The following is a 17,364-nucleotide window of genomic DNA, read 5'->3' as shown; positions in this document are numbered from 1 at the left end:
TCTTGATACATTTTAGGCATTCAAAACACGTCTCAAAATCATACCTCCGTTTTTTTGGGAGCATTTTTTTAATTTAATAATTAATTCAAATAGTCATGAGGAACCATGCTACCAATATCATATTCTATCTGGAAAAGTACCCATACATGGACCAGACATGAAACATGGCTTGCGACATATCAATCGTCAAGATTTTATGATTAAAGCATGTTGGAGACTATTTCAATAAAAATAAATATCTATAAAATACAAAATAAAAAAAAAAAACTATGCAGAGAACACCGTCACTACTTCGAATCTCTTTCCAGGACGATTCCCACTTCGATGGCTGGGGCTTAAAAAAGTCCATCCTCAACACGCTGTTTCAGGCGGTGAAGGCCATCACCGGTGGCGTAACGATACTGAAGGGTCAGCTAATCAAGGGCTCCGGTTACGCGGTTAGCGGCGTCGGAAAAGTAATCGCTGCCGGTGGCGATGCCGTTTCAAACGTTGGCAAAAAGATTACAACATCGGCCCATCTGGTACCGTCTTCCCACTCAGCTGTGCACCCATTCGCCAAGCTAAGTGGTTCGCTGTCGTCCGGTTCGGCCGGTTTGGTCTCCGGTGCGTCGTCGTCTTCGTCGGGCTCGTCGTCATCGTCTGGACATCACACCGGACCATCGGGTGAAAGTAAATATTGCTGCAATCACTATTAGTAGACATTGATACTAGGAAAATTCTGCTCTATGATTTTGAACCTTTAGAAACTTGTTTTCCTTGGATTTAAATCATGTTGAAAAACAATATGTGCAATAAATGCCGCATAAAAATAAATAGAACTTACAAATCATAATGCTGTTGTAAGGTTTTGAAGTTTACATATTACAGAAATGTCAAGCATTCATCCATTTTATTATTTGATTTTACTCTTAGTAACTCATTTTTGGTTGCGCCCTTCCAGGTTTCACTAGCTATGAAGCACCTCATTACGAGTCTCACGGTCACGTGAGTGTCCCCTCAAGTGCAGCCTACATTCCACCGAAGCAATCGCACTACAAGACACCGCTGACTTCTTACGGAACAGAAATTGAAGGAGAAGGTAAGATTAAGTACTATAGATAGTGGATGTTTAATTCAAGTATTACAGGAAACCGAGTAACATTTTCATATGTTGCTTAAATTGAAATTGGTTTGGTACGAAACATTTTCTTACCTAGAAATTTTAAGTCACTGAAACCGATTCCATCTTCGAAATTGTTCTACAATGTGTCAATTTTGACTTACACTGTCGCAAAATTGTTATCAGATAGAGATTGGTTTCATATCCGAACAAATTGTTTTGTAATAGAGCTCAATTTCATTCAAAAAGTTGCCTTTGTTAACCAATTATTTTTCTTCTTGGCATTAACATCCCCACTGGGACAGAGCCGGCTACTCAGCTTAGTGTTTTTATGAGCACTTCCACAGTTATTAACTGAGAGCTTTCTTTGCCTAAGTTGCCATTTTCGCATTCGTATATTGCGTGGCAGGTACGATGATACTCTATGCCCAGGAAAAGTCAAGGAAATTTCCATTACGAAAATATCCTGGACCGACCGGGAATCGAACCCAGACACCTTTAGCATGGCTTTGCTTTGTAGCCGCGGACTCTAACCACTCGGCTAAGGAAGGCCCTTGTTAACCAATAAAAAATATATATTTTAATTATGGATGCACTGGTGAAAAATATACTGGATAACATATCGAATGCTCACTCTTTGTATTGTACTTTTGAAAGAATTGTTCAGCAAGCAAAACAAAAAATTGAAAAAATAAGCTTTGTTTTACATTGTGTGCTTGTCGAACTTGATAACAAAAACATAAATCTCATTCAAATTGTGTTTGCTCATGCATATTATATGGGAACAATCACCTTCCCCAGAGCCTCCAAATACAATCAATGAATGGTATTTGCCATTCATAGCAGCTTATAAAAAGAAGTGTTTGCCCAATATACATGGTGCATGTAACATTGTTGTGGAATTAATGCAAACAAATGCAACCACGAACAACTCTGAGCAAATCGTTAATTCAACGATATAGTTAGGATTTGAATTAATGTTCAGTTGAATGGCATTGGATGAGTCTTGTCCTCCCATTTTTTTTTAATTGTGTCACAAATAGACCATACATCGTTCCCTTGATTTAAGATGAAGATGAATCGAAGCCAAACTTCAAATTTTCAAGAGCACCACCAGCTAGTGACCAATCGATTAAGTTTTCAGCTTAAACGGATGTTTGGTTCTCCAGATCCGTGCTCTTGAAAATTTGAAGTTTGGCTTCGATTTATCTTCACCTTAACAGGTAATAGTCTAGTATTAGATCTAACTCGAAAATAAAAAAAAAAAAAAATCGTTGCAGTTCCGAAATCATAATCTAATCTAATCTAATCTAAGCGCTTGCACAGCCAATAATGAAATGGAAATTATTCCAGTATTTTCTTGGCATCATTAATATTTGCAGCATATCGTCAATATGTTACAAATATTAAAATGGCCAGGCCCACTGTGCAGACTTGGGTTTGAAGATAATCAAAAAAATCAACGGCGATCAAATTATTCACGTATGAATAACGCGATAGACGATTTTTTTTTTTTCAATTTTATGAGAGAAGAAACAGGGACAACCATACCAACCGTTTAATTTAAGGGGAAGTGAGTAAAATCGTTGGAAGTGGCGTTGCTAAGAATGTAAATGCACACTCTTTTTTTGCTTCTTTCCAGGGATGGGACAAAGGTATTTCTCTTTCATGTCCGGACTTAAAAAGTCTAGGTTATAGCGGATGCAGTTCCGAAATCATAATGAACTGAAAGTGGATGCTTTTTTGTAATGAAAGGTAGTTCTTTACTGCTCTAAGTATATGGGAAATCTAACCTATTAGAATCAAACACAAACTTTAGTGCATTGTATCTTCTTGAGGACTCATAAGGAATGATAGACTGGAATTCTTCTTCTTTTTTCTTGCTTAACATTCCAACTGGGACAATGCCTGCTTCTCAGCTTAGTGTTCTTATGAACACTTTCACAGTTATTAACTGAAAGATTTATATGCCAATTGACTATTTTTGCATTTGTGTATCGTGTAGCAGGTACGATAATACTTCTCCAGAAGATTTTTTTATATAAACCATAATATGATCCCCCTCATAATCGGTGTAGATTTTTCAATATAATAGCCAGTATCAAAATTAAAGAATGTTCATCAAACCATTTTCATTTAAAAATTACGGGTAGTTACTTTTACCATTCCATTGATTCTAGTGTTCAATTAGACTGCTGAAGAAACTCATTCATGCATCTTCCTTAGCTCAAAGAAGGATATTTGAAAGCATCCCCGAATAGCAGATCATTTTAAAATTATATCATGTTGAGATATGATTACCGTTGATAACACGTAGATATCACATGTTTTTTTAATGCTTCATAACAAGGTGCAATATTAGGTGCAATTAGTTACAATCATTTCAATATCACGTCATGACACATAAAAATCTTGTTACAATTTTGTTATAATTGGAACAGAATTTTAAATTATTATCATTACAACAAAATTATATCGTAGCTGGTTATGGGTTCATGAACAAACGGTCGAAAAAAAACGTCGAAAGGACAAAGGATCGAAAAAACAAAAGATCGAAAATTATTTGCATGGTGGGGGATCTTTCCTTTGGAAAAAGATTTTCGACCTTCTGTCACTTCGTATTTGTACTTCGACCTTTTGTCCTTCCATATAGGCTGGCAGTCAAATACATGAGTTTTATGTTGCAAATCTTAGGGGCCTTCCCAAGCCGAGTGGTTAGAGTTCGCGGTTACAAAGCAAAGCCATGCTTAAGGTGTGTGTAAAGTAGGCTCTGTCCCAGTGAGGACGTAATGTAAAGAATAATTATGCAAATGTAATGTTTTGTTTTCAAAAACCAAATTTTCGAGACAACCTTTTGAAAAGAGTCTATAGTAAAATTATGAGTTATGTTACTAGAGATGCATATGAGCCATTTGATGATATGAATCATATTGCGATATTAAATTATCCCCTGGAATAATATTTTGCTGTTATAAAAGGAAAATTATTGGAAAAAGTCAAAAAGAAATTGATGAAAAAAGTGTAAATGTGTGCAGCTAAATTATTCATAATCCTTTTGTTTACACTTTATTGTAGGGTAAGAGTTGTTATTTTCAACGTAGCGCTATATTTCGACCTATTTATAGGTTTTGGCCTATTTTGTTCATACATAAATCCGAAAATAGGCACAGATTTCTTGTAGGTCGAAAATTAGTACTTTTTCCCTTCTCCTCAAAATAAGTTTAAGCTTGGGACAAAAAAGTATGAGATGTGTAAATTGTTTTCCTCGCAATTACCCGAATTTTCATTTCATTTCACTTTTTTAAGATAGCATTTCAAACAGTTTATAAAGCTCTGTATGAAATATTACGATTACGCAGTACGGGGACGGACCTGGTGTAGGGGTTTGAACACACGCCTCTCACGCCGAGGACCTGGGATCGAATCCCATCCCAGAGATAGTCACTAAAAATTTCAGTGACGACTTCCTTCGGAAGGGAAGCAAAGCCGTTGGTCCCGAGATGAACTAGCCCAGGGCTAAAAATCTCGTTAATAAAGATAGAAAAAAAAAAAGATTACGCAGTATATTTCATTCAAAGTATACCTCTAACTTTGATATACTGTATCAATGAAACTACAAAAGATCTTGCTCTTATATTGCAGGAATACCTTAATAGAAGTGTTTACTATGTAATGATGTACAAGAAATACCTATCAGAAAATCAGGTTTTCGTTTATTGGTCACTTAAAGGCCCAAAGTGCGTTGTTCTGGTCCAGAAAAGCCCGATTGTATATAAAAAAGACAGTTTATGTTGGATCCCAGCGCAGTGGACACGGTTACGCAAAACAAACCATACCCATCCCTGGATTCACGTGATCGGATGAAAGTAAATTACAACGATTACATTCTCGTTTCACATCTATTCATGACGAGTAAGCAGTACGGACTAAAATAAACAATAGCAAAAAATACATATCCACCAGCATAACTGCTTTGTTAAATTAAGTAACACACTCACACACTCAACACCTATGCAAATGTCAGTTGTCATGTAATCAACCAGGAGGTTAAGCTTACTGGCTTTTTCAAATGTGCTACCAGGGAGCTGCCACTACTCTATCTCAACAGTTTACACCGTCTTCAACCAAATGCTGTACAGACTGAACAATCACGTTCATTAGGCAACGGACAACACGAAACACCCAGTAGCTCAGTGATGAATTTTTCGTTTGACGAAAAGTTTCCACTGACAAGAGCGGGAATCGAACCCACGCTTCGCGGCACTCTCAATACGCCTTAATTACAGACGACGCTAACCGCACGGGTGACTTGTAACTTTACTTAAAAAGAGTGAAGTTAATCTTGTATCACCTTTCACTCAATGGTTAAGACCATTTCGGAGGATTAGTACATATCTTGGCTCGATTCCCGGTAAATTTTATTTAGGAACAATATAAAAGCATTCTAATTTTATCTCAGTTCTATTCTAAAAAAAACTTGAACACTTAGGAATATTTTCTAAAAAGTAAGAGAAAAATTTATATAGATTGAACCATAATAGATTTTTATCCAAAGTGTTATTTGGAACAACATATGATACAATTTCGATATGCTGTAGTGCAAAATTATAGTTATTATCAGCCTTCTGCATCTAATGTATAACAACCGTCGTTACAAAAAATGAGCGTAACTTGATTCCAAATCAAGTAATTATTCTTATAGGGAAAGTGTACCAGTTATGGCCATAGTGGTTTCCTATCTGGACATATGTGAAATTTTGATAATTTTTACATTTCAAATCTTTTTGAATGTTTCAACATTACCATTTATCTTAAATCTAACTACTACAACACATACAAATTTTCAAAATTGGAAGACTTTGAAATAATTACGTATGGCCATATAGGGAACCACAATGTCCATAACTGGTTCACCTACCCTATTTTATGCTAGTCGGGTTGCTACAAAGATTCTTCTAATAACTCCTCCTTAATCCATCGATTCCTTCAATGTTATTTTGACGCATTCCTCGAAGAGGTCCACAACCAGGGATGCCTGTAGAGATTCAATTGGCATTTTATTTATTTATTGTTTTTTACTCATTTTTCTTCTTAGCTTTACTCTAGGAATTCTTAAATTAATATTCCCTGCTTTTGAGATTGCTGCAAGTATTGCTCCCGATTTTATCTAAGGATTCCTCTAGTCGTAACTCTATTCGTTTATTTAATGGTTGCTATACTGATATTTCAAAGAGATTGCTGTAGTGGTTCGTGCAGGAATTATTCCAATTTATTTCGGGAATTTTTCGAAGAATCCTTCCAAGGATTCCAACATAATTCATTTTACGGATTATTCCGAATATGCCTCTTAGAATATCTATTGGAATTTCTCCAAAAAGTTCTTCAAAAAAATTCTTCCTGGTATTCAATTTTACAGTTTTCTTCAATTCTTACAAATATTCTTTTAGGAAGACCAAATTGTTTAACAGAAGTTCCTTTAGAGATTCTTACGGGATTTCTGCTCGGATCCACTCCTGCAAGTATTTTAGTGATTCAACCAAGAAAATATTATAAATTTGATAAGTGCATCTGAAAGATCTTTATTAAACCTTTGAATCATTTTTAAAGGAATTGCCCTGGATCCTGGATTGCGCGAGGAATTATTATTAAGTTTTATTAATTAGTATTAAGTTATTATTAAGTAATTTATCTAGGAATATTTCTAGGAGTTTCGGCTCTGATTGTACCTATATTTTCTTGGAGGACTTCGGTAAAAATATTCAAGTATCAATCTACCATTTTCTCTTAGGATTACCCCAGGAATTCTTCCAAAAATTCCACCAAGTGATCAACTAAAAACTTTTCCAAGCTCCAGATATTTTGCCAGGAATTAGAACAGACGTTTTTTCCTCACTAATTGTATTCACAGAGACTTCAAATAGATTATCCAAGTTTGTTTGTCAATTGTACGAGAGATGCTCGTTAAAATTCCTGCACAACAACGTTTAAACAGAGCGTTGTATATACAACAATAAATGAAAATTACAAATAAAAATTCGATTGCAACAGGATAAAGCTTATAAATTGTAGTAATTTCATTAACAATATTGAGTGCCATAATCAGATCCATGTAAATTTCAGACACATGTAGTGAAAGCCTTGCTCCGCAAAATAATGCTAATTAATCGTTTTTGTGCTGCATCAGTTTAATATTTTTTATTACATTTCATGTGGATCTCGTTCATACGGAAAATCGAAATTCAATTACATTGTAAGCAGCTAGATAAATACCGAACTGGCTCTGAGGGTTAATACCTGGGCTCATTTCTGTTTCACCCCAAATTGCTAATTGCTTCAGCGAAAATGGCATAATCTCATTAAAAACATGTAACATCATGTCAATACCAGCTGTAAGTGATTAAAAAACGCTTCCAAAAGTCATTATGAGCTGTATTTTGATGATAAAGTATTGTGGGTTCGATTTTTCGAAATCAGCTTTATTGGCAAGTGGAATAGTTCACTAAAATAGATTATTCGTATCGCAACTGACTGTTGTTTTTAGTTAAAAGCGTTTTTTTTTTGCTAAATTGTGCTGGCATAATTGTTATGCAAATATGCTATACAGATTATTAATAAATTTAAAATCTTAACGTATCATGTCAGCAGGAGATCTATTACCATCATCATCGATGGAAAAACAAAATGGGCAAACGATAGTGGTTGACATTGATTCGCGCTTACCTATCACGATAATGTGATGGATAGATTCATTGCAGACGGATGATGCAATTTTCAAGCATGAATAAAAACCTTCCATGCAACGCAATCGCTTAATGACCCCTGCTCGGTATGAATGCATTATAATATATGCATAGACTTCTTTCTGCGTCAGATGGCAATGACTTCGGACATAAACAAGTGAGAACATGATCGTTTAAATCACTCCTACATATTGGTCCTAGAGTTGTTTATTACAGTTTAGTTTGGCAATTGTGAAAACATTCTAGTTGAAATTGCTGTCATATTTCAATTGTTGTATAAAATATATAAGAAGCATTAGTTAAAAGGGATGTATTTTTGGAATTGGATGATACCATGCCCACACAGTTACGGATCACCCACAGTGACGGATCACTTTGGCGTTCAACATCGGATAACTCGCTCAAAACATAAAAGATGACGTAAAACATATTTTTCCCATGTTATACTATTTGTCTTCTATCATTTGTAGTGTTAAGCATAACGTTCAACCGCTAAATAGCGGTGTATTTGACAAATGTTTAGTTGGTACCACACAGCTATCATTATATGTTCGTTTTCTGTAAGAAGTGCCGCCAGCATTCATAAGCTCCCACAGCTGTGCACAGGTGGTAAAATTCAAATATTATAGCATAAAACATACTCATTCGTTTCGATTGAGTATGAATTCATCTTTGGAAAACATGCACTTCTAACTAGTGATCCATAATATGGATCAGGAAATGATTGTTTACCACGGTTATGGATCACTTCCAAAGAATCTAGATTTCTGCCATTTTAAGCATTGGATTCAACATTTTCAGACAATAGCACTAAGGATAAAACATCAAGGTTTGTAAATCTCATTTTTTAGCCGACAAAAATGGGTGAAAAGCTTGGTGTGGAGCGAAAACAGTTCATGTCTCAGTTATTACAATGCAGCATCACAAACAAAAGGCATTTTACCCTTGTTTCCAGCTCGAACACTGCTATTTTTTGCAGTAATATATGACGCATTGTTAACTTTCGTCAAAACATGCAACACATATAAATTGAGTTGAAAATGTCTTGGTTTTGCGCACTGATCCGTAATATGTCACAATTTGATCCATAATATGAACGTTGATCCATAATATGGTTTTCAGAAACCGATACAATTTTAATTTTTTATGCAATCCTATGTAAATATTATACTCAAAATAGTTTACTAACCGAAGTTCCAATTTGAAACGATTCGATTCGTGCTTTTAAATTATCATTTTACGTTTTCCATGTTGTTTTATTGAATTTTATAGGTTGGACTCCACACTATTTGATCCATAACTGTGGGGTCATGGTACTTTTGATGGTGCGATGTTTGTAGTGTACTTAATTACCTCTTCCCACGTAATCTCTTTTAACGTTATTCCATTCACGGATTATTACTTAAATGTTTTCTTAATTCTTCTTAATTCTTTAGTTTGGTACGTTCTCATAGCTGTTTAGTATACTCGGAGTGATGGGAATAGCAACGCCGTAGATTTCCTAAAAAGTTGAGTAAATATCAACGGATTTTAGATTTCTTAACATCAATCGCTTCGTCTGGATACCAGCTAACTTTCCGTGTGCTGGATTTATCAATTCACCCTGCCAAAACCTTAGCTTCCAACTTTTAGTGGGACCCATGCTTGAAAATCCAATGAAATTATAAAAATCCGTAAATTTATCACTGATATACAACACGGGTATCTCCATTGGTCATTTCTGGGTTATTTCGGTAGCCCAGAAGAACCAAAGTGGCCATTTATCTATAATTGATTTAGCAGAATCACAGGTATCCAAAATCATGAAGATTGAGCCGTAGCATGCCTACTTTTGGTACTAAAACTTTGTGGTCCCATATTACGGGTTTCCCGGTGGCCATTCCGGTGCACCTAAAGGACCAGAATAACCATCCATTCATTCTTTTAGCAAAATACATCCAAACATAAAAATCGTAAAGAATTTGGCACAATTCATTTGGTTTTGGGCATAAATCTGAGTAATTTCATCCGATTGTCCAGATTGGCCACCTTCCGGGACACCAAGAACCGGTTCCGCATGGAACATACTGGACCGAATTTTTCAGGGGAAAAATATGCCAAAATATTCATCAACCGAATAGTACCGATGTGAATTACACATACAAATCTGCGTAGGAAACTTACTTTTCGGATGTTCCTGGTTTCCGGAAACGGGTGGAATTACTAAGTGATTTGAGAATCTCTATTCAAAGTCCACGTGAATAGCTATTCAACAATATGAAGACGGTTTAGATTACTTGTTTAGTTACGAAACTACAGGTTGTCAAAATAAGGGTCTCTAAAGGGACATTTTTCAGATGTAGTAGGTTCCCGGTGGCCACAGTGACCGAATCCGGATCTCCGGGAGGGTTTCTAAACATGTGTGCCTTTTATTTAAGCCCAACAGAACCAAATTCAATCAACACACTGATTTTTGCAAGCTGTTTAAGTTTTCGGGTCGAAAACGACCCTATGTCACAATTTGTAACTTTTTGTTAGGGACTAAGGAAGGTTAAGGAAATGCATTTTAGTGATCTATTATGTTTGATATTTTCTATTCGAGAATTGAAACAGCGTATTATCCAACAAATCTAAAACCGGTTCTTCAGGCCATTAAGTCCAAGTGGCATCTCTGGTACATTCTAAATGGAGCAAGACTGTTCAAGTATAATGTTGAATATGAGATTTTAACGATTTATGCAAATTAAAACTATAGTCATTACAAATAAATGAAGATAACTTGGCATATCCCAAAAATAGCCCTTTTTCCCGACCTGACCCAGTGACCCACCGGAATGACTCCGGCCACAGGAACATTTTCAAGTTTCTCTGGCCACTTTAAGAAACTAGATAGGTGTGCCATCGATGCCCACTAGCGCCACTTAGTGGCAGAATTCCGCATTCTAATGATGGCAGCATGTTAGCCATTTATCTTCTGAACTCTATTATGATGTCTTTTTAAGGTGAAGATGAATCGAAGCCAAAGTTCAAATTTTCAAGAGCACGGATCTGGAGAACCAAACATCCGTTTAAGCTGAAAACCTAATCGACTGGTCACCACCAGCTGGTGACCAATCGATTAAGTTTCCAGCATAATCGGATGTTTGGTTCTCCAGATCCGTGCTCTTGAAAATTTGGCTTCGATTCATCTTCACCTTAAGATATTGATCATTTATGAAACTTATCGTCAATCTGAATTTCTGTCGTAAAAAAGTGCTCGTAAAAAGAACCATCCTAAAAAAAATGGTCGTAGAAAGAGGTTTGAGTTCATATGCTAATTTACAATTTGTAGTATTCTAGATAAGCAACGAATTCCATAGAAAACAAGCCTTCAGATCTACAAGTCTAAAGGGTGGTCCATAATTACGTAAGACAGTTTTGGCGGTTTTTAGACACCCCCCTCCCCCCATAGTAAGATTTTTTGTATGAAAACCGAAATTTTTTTCTATGGCACATAAGAAATCTCAAACCCCCCCCCCCTAAACCCTTTAATGGACTATTAATGGACGACCCCTAATAATCGGTGTATTATACGCGTCTGAACAATACCAATGTCGAAAAAGGCTCATGAAAATATATTATATAAAGTTTTATGTACAACGACTGTTTAAGGTTGTACACGAGCATCCCTGAATACAGGACTTCAGATATACAAGCATAACATATTATCTGTCGAGAGATTTCGGACAAGACTGTACCCTGACGAGTTGATTTATTTATATTGTACCAAGATTTTAGTACAAAAACTCTTTAAGGTTTTCCGAACACCACTGTGAAAACCAGGTCTAGACGCGTAACGAGTGACGCGTAACGAGTGACGCGTAACGAGTGACTAGTGATAATATCCATACAGACTCATATAAGTTAATTTATACCAAGTTTTGAGTACAACGGTAATTTAAGTTTATCCGATAACTCCTTATGGTAGGTCTTCAGATCTCTAAACGTAACCAGTGATGTATCGAGGGTTTATGAATAGTGTTTTAACCCAAAAACTATTATGAAAATATATTCTGTCAAGTTTTAAGTTCAAGAGCCAAAAAGTCTTATTATAGAAATAGGCAGCTTATAAAACGTCTTTTAAATGTATGCCTTCATATTTAGCGTTACCGAAGCATTGCAGACAAAATCGATACCCATAATTTGATAATATTTTAAAACAACGAGTCCTTCGGGTCTTGAAAAAACTACTTGGAGTACAGGATATTAGAAATACTAGCATAACGAGTGATTTTTCAAAACAATGCGAACCATGATAATACCCATAAGGACTCATACAGTTAAGTTCGTTCCAGTTTATGGTTCAGCGATAATTTGAGATTATTCAAAAACTGCTTATTTATTCTATAACTCCTTAGATTATTCTTGTAGATTTAAAGGTTTCCACTCAAAAAAGATTTTAACAACGAATCGTTTAAACTTGAAATATGATTGGTTATGTTTTTTTCGAGATGGCCTAAATTTGAAACTTATTCGATAACGATACACCTGTAAATTCGATGTTCTGTTATCATTAACCCCCCCACCGCCCAGTGTCACCTCTAGGTGACACCTGTTTTGTTTTGCTTGTCAAAAATCTAATTCTTCTTTGATTTCCGTGAAATCAGATGTAAATGAAAGCTATACTTATCTAGTTTGATTTTTGCTTGAAGTGGTCCACATCAATCCGGAGTGGCCGCCGGAAATCGACTCCAAGCAGAAAAAGTCCAATTTCTGTTTTCTATTATAACAGGAAATCAAAACGAAATTTTATTTCAAAACAAACGTGGTTTGCATTGTTTTCAACTGTGCTTCAAATATATTTGAGGTATTAAATTTTTGAACACAGTATGTTCTTTTTATTCTGATTTTTTCATCTCTGACAAATTTTCGTCTATGCATTTAACATGGCAATGGATTGCAATAATATTCAAAAAGTAACTGTAAGAAGCGATGAATAATAGTTGTAAGATGTCGAGAAAAATCAGAAATGGTCACCGCGGTCTTTATTATACTACCCAGAACCTGTTTTGGGAAGCACCTCAGGGTCCCAAAAGACGACTTCCATCCAGAATGAGTTGGGGTTAGATTTTATACGTATGTTTTTGCTGTGGTAGAATAAGTGTTTTCCATAGAAAAATTGATCATTTTGACTCAAGAATCACTTTTGAAAATAGCCTATGAATTTTTGCAAGCTAATTATTTGAAAAATTCTAACTCCGAAATTGTTGATTTTAAAGAAAAATGTTTTATGAAAAAGTTGTTGTGAACCGTTGGGACTATAAGAAAAAAATACACACTGAAAAAGTTATTCATTTATTTTCATAAAAAATCAAAAATTAAACTTAAATTTTAAATTACACCAAACCTTAATTTTAATATTTTTTTAAATTTTCACCATAGAATCTTGATAGTAAACAGATGTTTGGGACAAAGTTTCATGATGGAGAAATTTTTAATAAAAAAGTTTTTCTAAGAACCACTTTTGGTCAATTTTTAAAATATTGATTTTTTGACAAAATAAATACGTTTTGATGATACATCACGAGTCTTGAAATTTTTCTGAACCATAATGATTACATGACTAATTTCTCTAGAAGTAACAATTTTCGAATTATATATAATGAAAAAAATATTGTTTAAATAATAAAATAGGCCATTTTCATTAGTTATTCCTGATTCTCCATCAAGGAAAATATGTAAATGGAAAGAAATATGGTCTTTACTCTTGAAAACGTATTACTAATGATGGAGAATCGCGAACAACTAATGAAAATGACCTATTTTAATATTTTAATAACTATTTTTTTTCATTAAACTCGATATAATTCCAAAATGGCTACTTCTAGAGAAATTATCGTTATAATCATAATGGTTTAGAATCATGTAAAGATTCTTATTGTTTTATCAAAACGTATTTATTTTGACAAAAACACAAAATTTTGAAAATCGGCCAAACGTTATTCATATTAAAACTTGTTTACTAAAAACTTCTCCATCATGAAACGTTGTCCCAAACATCTCTTTACTATCAAGACTCTATGGTGAAAATTTAAAAATATATTAAAAATAGAATCATAAACATGATTTATATAATTTTATAATGGCATATTTGTTTAAACCGTTTCATAAACATATCAGTAACGCATTTCAGTACGCATTCCAGTCGAACAATCAAATTTCTTTTAGCAAACAGAACAATAATACCAAATCAAGAGTAAATCGGCATGACTAAACAACCAGTTCATCAAATAACAAGATGTTATTACATTACTATTATGAAAATACGAAATCACAAACTGCACAACTTCCCTTCAATGCCGATATTGTTATTTTACTGGTTCAAAAGTGAATTGGTAAAATGAACCGGTTCAAAAAGTTACACATTACATTTGTACGACTTAACTGTTTTCAAATTATAACAGCAAATTTTAGCTGTCGTCTTCTGAAATAAAAATGATATTACTGAATCTAAAGGGAATCGGTAAAATGAACCGATCAAAAAGGTTTCAGTTGTACGACTAAATATCCATCAAATAATGCCAGTAACTTTACTTATTCTGGAAGAAATCTTCTGATATAAGAAATGAATGGTGTGACCGGTTCAAAAGCGAAACGGTAATATGAACCAGTTCAAAAAGTTACATATAAATTACAAACTTCCATCACAATAAAACAGCAAACTTTACTGAGTATCTTAAAAACTAAAAATGAAAAATATATAGAATCAGAAATGATGAGCTAATACAAAGAGTACAACATTACAGTTGTATGATTAATTTGCTATCCAATGATAACTGTAAATTTGACGGGTTATCTTCTGCAAAATAAAAATTACCGGTTCAAAAGTTACACATTTCAGTTGTACGATAAAACGTATACTAAATTATAGCAGCAAAGTACAACGATTATCGTCTAAACAGCGTTGCAAAAACTCTCAAATGCTCATACCTTTTACTTGAGATTTTTCACGAATTGATTGTAGCTCACGCAACTCAACAGCCAAAACGTAAAATATCATGGATGAGTTGGCTAATCCGCTTAATCTACCAACTCCGCTTCAAAAGTAAACCGATTCAAAAAGAAAGGTTTTTCTCAACATTTCACCTACTGAAACGGTTCATCTAATAACAAGATTTATCATTATACTTCGATTTCATTATTATAAACATATTTCATCATTATCGTCTAACTGAAGAACAGCCAAAACGTAAAATATCATGGATGAGTTGGCTAATCCGCTTAATCTACCAACTCCGCTTCAAAAGTAAACCGATACAAAAAGAAAGGTTTTCTCAACATTTCACCTACTAAAACGGTTCATCCAATAACAAGATTTATCATTATACTTCGATTTCATTATTATAAACATATTTCATCATTATCGTCTAACTGAAGAATTACTAATTGCACAAGTTTTTTTATATGCCAGCTTTAAAGTGAATCGGTACAATGAACCGGTTTAAAAACAACACATTTCAGTTGTACGAATAATCTGCTATCAATTGATAACAGTAAATTTTACGGGTTATTTTCTGAAATGAAAAAAAAAAAACTTATTGCTTAACAAGTGCATCTGAGAAATGAATCGGTTCAAAAAGTTACAAATTATAGCAGCAAACTTTGGTTTGGTGATCACTTACTGCATAAGTTTCCTTATATGCTGGCTGAAAAGTGAATCGGTTAAATGAACCGGTACAAAATATGACACATTTCAGTCGAACGACTTTTCATCCATAATGATAAAACAGTATTTTTTTCTAATTATCTTGTATACAATATTTTACCGGTTCAAAAATTGATCGGTAAAATGAACCGGTGCAATAAATTACACATTACATTTGTAGGAATAATCTTCTATCAAATGTTAACAGTTAACTTCACGGAACATTTTCTGAACTAAAAATACATTTTTCAACCCGTTCAAAAGTGAATCGGTAGAATGAAATGGTTCAAAAAGTTACACATTTGAGTTTACGATTAAACGGCTTCCAAATTATAGCAGCAAACTTCAGCGGTTATCTCCTGAAATAAAAAAAAAAGATTTTACCTGTTCGAAAGTGAACCGGTTCATCATAAAACAAGATTAAGCATAACGTTTCACCTCCCCTTGGGACCTCCATTTTTATCTATAACATTTCACTTTTGGGCGCTTGAGAGTTAAAGTTCTTGAAGAAGCTCGCATTCTCTTTGAACTTGAGTAGAACTTATTTTACTACGGCTGTTCGAGTATTATTCTGACTCGTTAATCTTGCCTGTACATGATCACCACTAACTACTGCTTTTTCGTCTAGAAACCATTGCACAAAGGTGCTCCATGATAACCGGAAAAGGTAGTCGCACTTTCCGGTCACTTGGTCGAACATAATATTATGAGCAGACATGAGTGTTTATATTTTTTTGTTCAAAGAATTTATAATAACGTTTGTTGATCTGAAGTCCTGTATTCAACGAAGTTCTTCAACCCCTTTACCAGCAGCTTCAACTTTCTGCCATAAGAAAATATTCAAATCGCTATAACATTTTTGTTTCTCAATATATTTGCACTATTTTTCATAAGTTTTCAAAAAACTCTCCTATTTTAATAATAATAATAAAACCAAAACATTTTGATCATTGGTCATCTGAATGCGGAGACATTCCAAAATTTCTACAGATTTTTTCTCATGTTCGGTTATTGGCTTTACTTTGAAGAGAGTCTGTTGTGAAAAAATTAAATAAATCGGTGCAACCTTTTTTGAGTAATAAGCTTTTATGTTTTGGTACCACTCCGGCCGTGACAAGATCGTAAAAGCTTCAAAAAACATCATGTTGTAATTTTTGGATTTCTCGGAGACAACTTAACCGATTTGAATGATTTTTTTTCAGAGAAGCTACTTATTACTTGACATTGTTTAGCCTGCATTTTTTTTTTTTGATAAATCAACTAAAAACAAAATGGAGGACAAAGAAATTTTATATGGGATATGTCGGTCCCCCAAGGAATACCGGAATATCTTCAAAACTAGATGATCAATTTTTAAAACCGACACAGAATCCAAAAATAGAAGAGTTTTTTTTTGGGAACTTGTGAAGAAATAGTGCAAATATATTGAGAAACAAAAAAGTTATCGCGATTTGAATATGGTTTTGTGGTGACAAAAGTAAGCTGCCGGTAAAGGGGTTAATAATCTCAAACAGCCGTTGCAATCAAAAGTTGATAGATTATGTTTGTTTGTGTCTATAATATGTCAATATGTAATCGACACAAATCAAATAATGTTGCACATTTACACAGCCAGTTTTGATGGATGGGTGGAGATCCAAAAACGAAAAGAAGCATGAAATGTTCCTCTCATGCAAACAAACTGAAATTGTGCATATCATATTGCCTGCACGCTGCTGATTGGAATGAGCATTTGTATCATCCACACCAAGCCGTCCAGTTGAAAATGTCATGGGATTGTCCGAACGATATTGGTGAAAACCGAACGTTTTATGAATGAAGCTGTACCACATGTGTCATTCGTGCAATATAGTTCCTGGATG

At 34.4% G+C, this 17,364-nt stretch overlaps 1 protein-coding gene across 5 annotated transcripts in view; it reads left to right on the top strand.

The window, feature by feature from the left end:
• The window catches only part of LOC110677132, a 147,576-nt gene that overhangs the window by 109,667 nt on the left and 20,545 nt on the right, over positions 1-17,364 (top strand). For all 5 annotated transcript variants that reach the window (XR_002500980.1, XR_002500975.1, XR_002500979.1 and 2 more), the window contains 2 exons: positions 309-669; positions 941-1,078. Coding sequence is in view for 2 of the 5 variants with exons in the window: in XM_021847901.1 (XP_021703593.1) it covers positions 309-669; positions 941-1,078 (499 nt within the window). In the remaining 3 variants the exon portion in view is untranslated. The remainder of the gene's footprint in view (positions 1-308; positions 670-940; positions 1,079-17,364) is intronic.

The sequence above is a fragment of the Aedes aegypti genome, chromosome 1 (assembly GCF_002204515.2).
Source record: "Aedes aegypti strain LVP_AGWG chromosome 1, AaegL5.0 Primary Assembly, whole genome shotgun sequence".
NCBI classification, from domain to species: Eukaryota; Metazoa; Arthropoda; class Insecta; order Diptera; family Culicidae; genus Aedes; species Aedes aegypti.
This window is presented reverse-complemented; position numbering and strand designations above follow the sequence as displayed.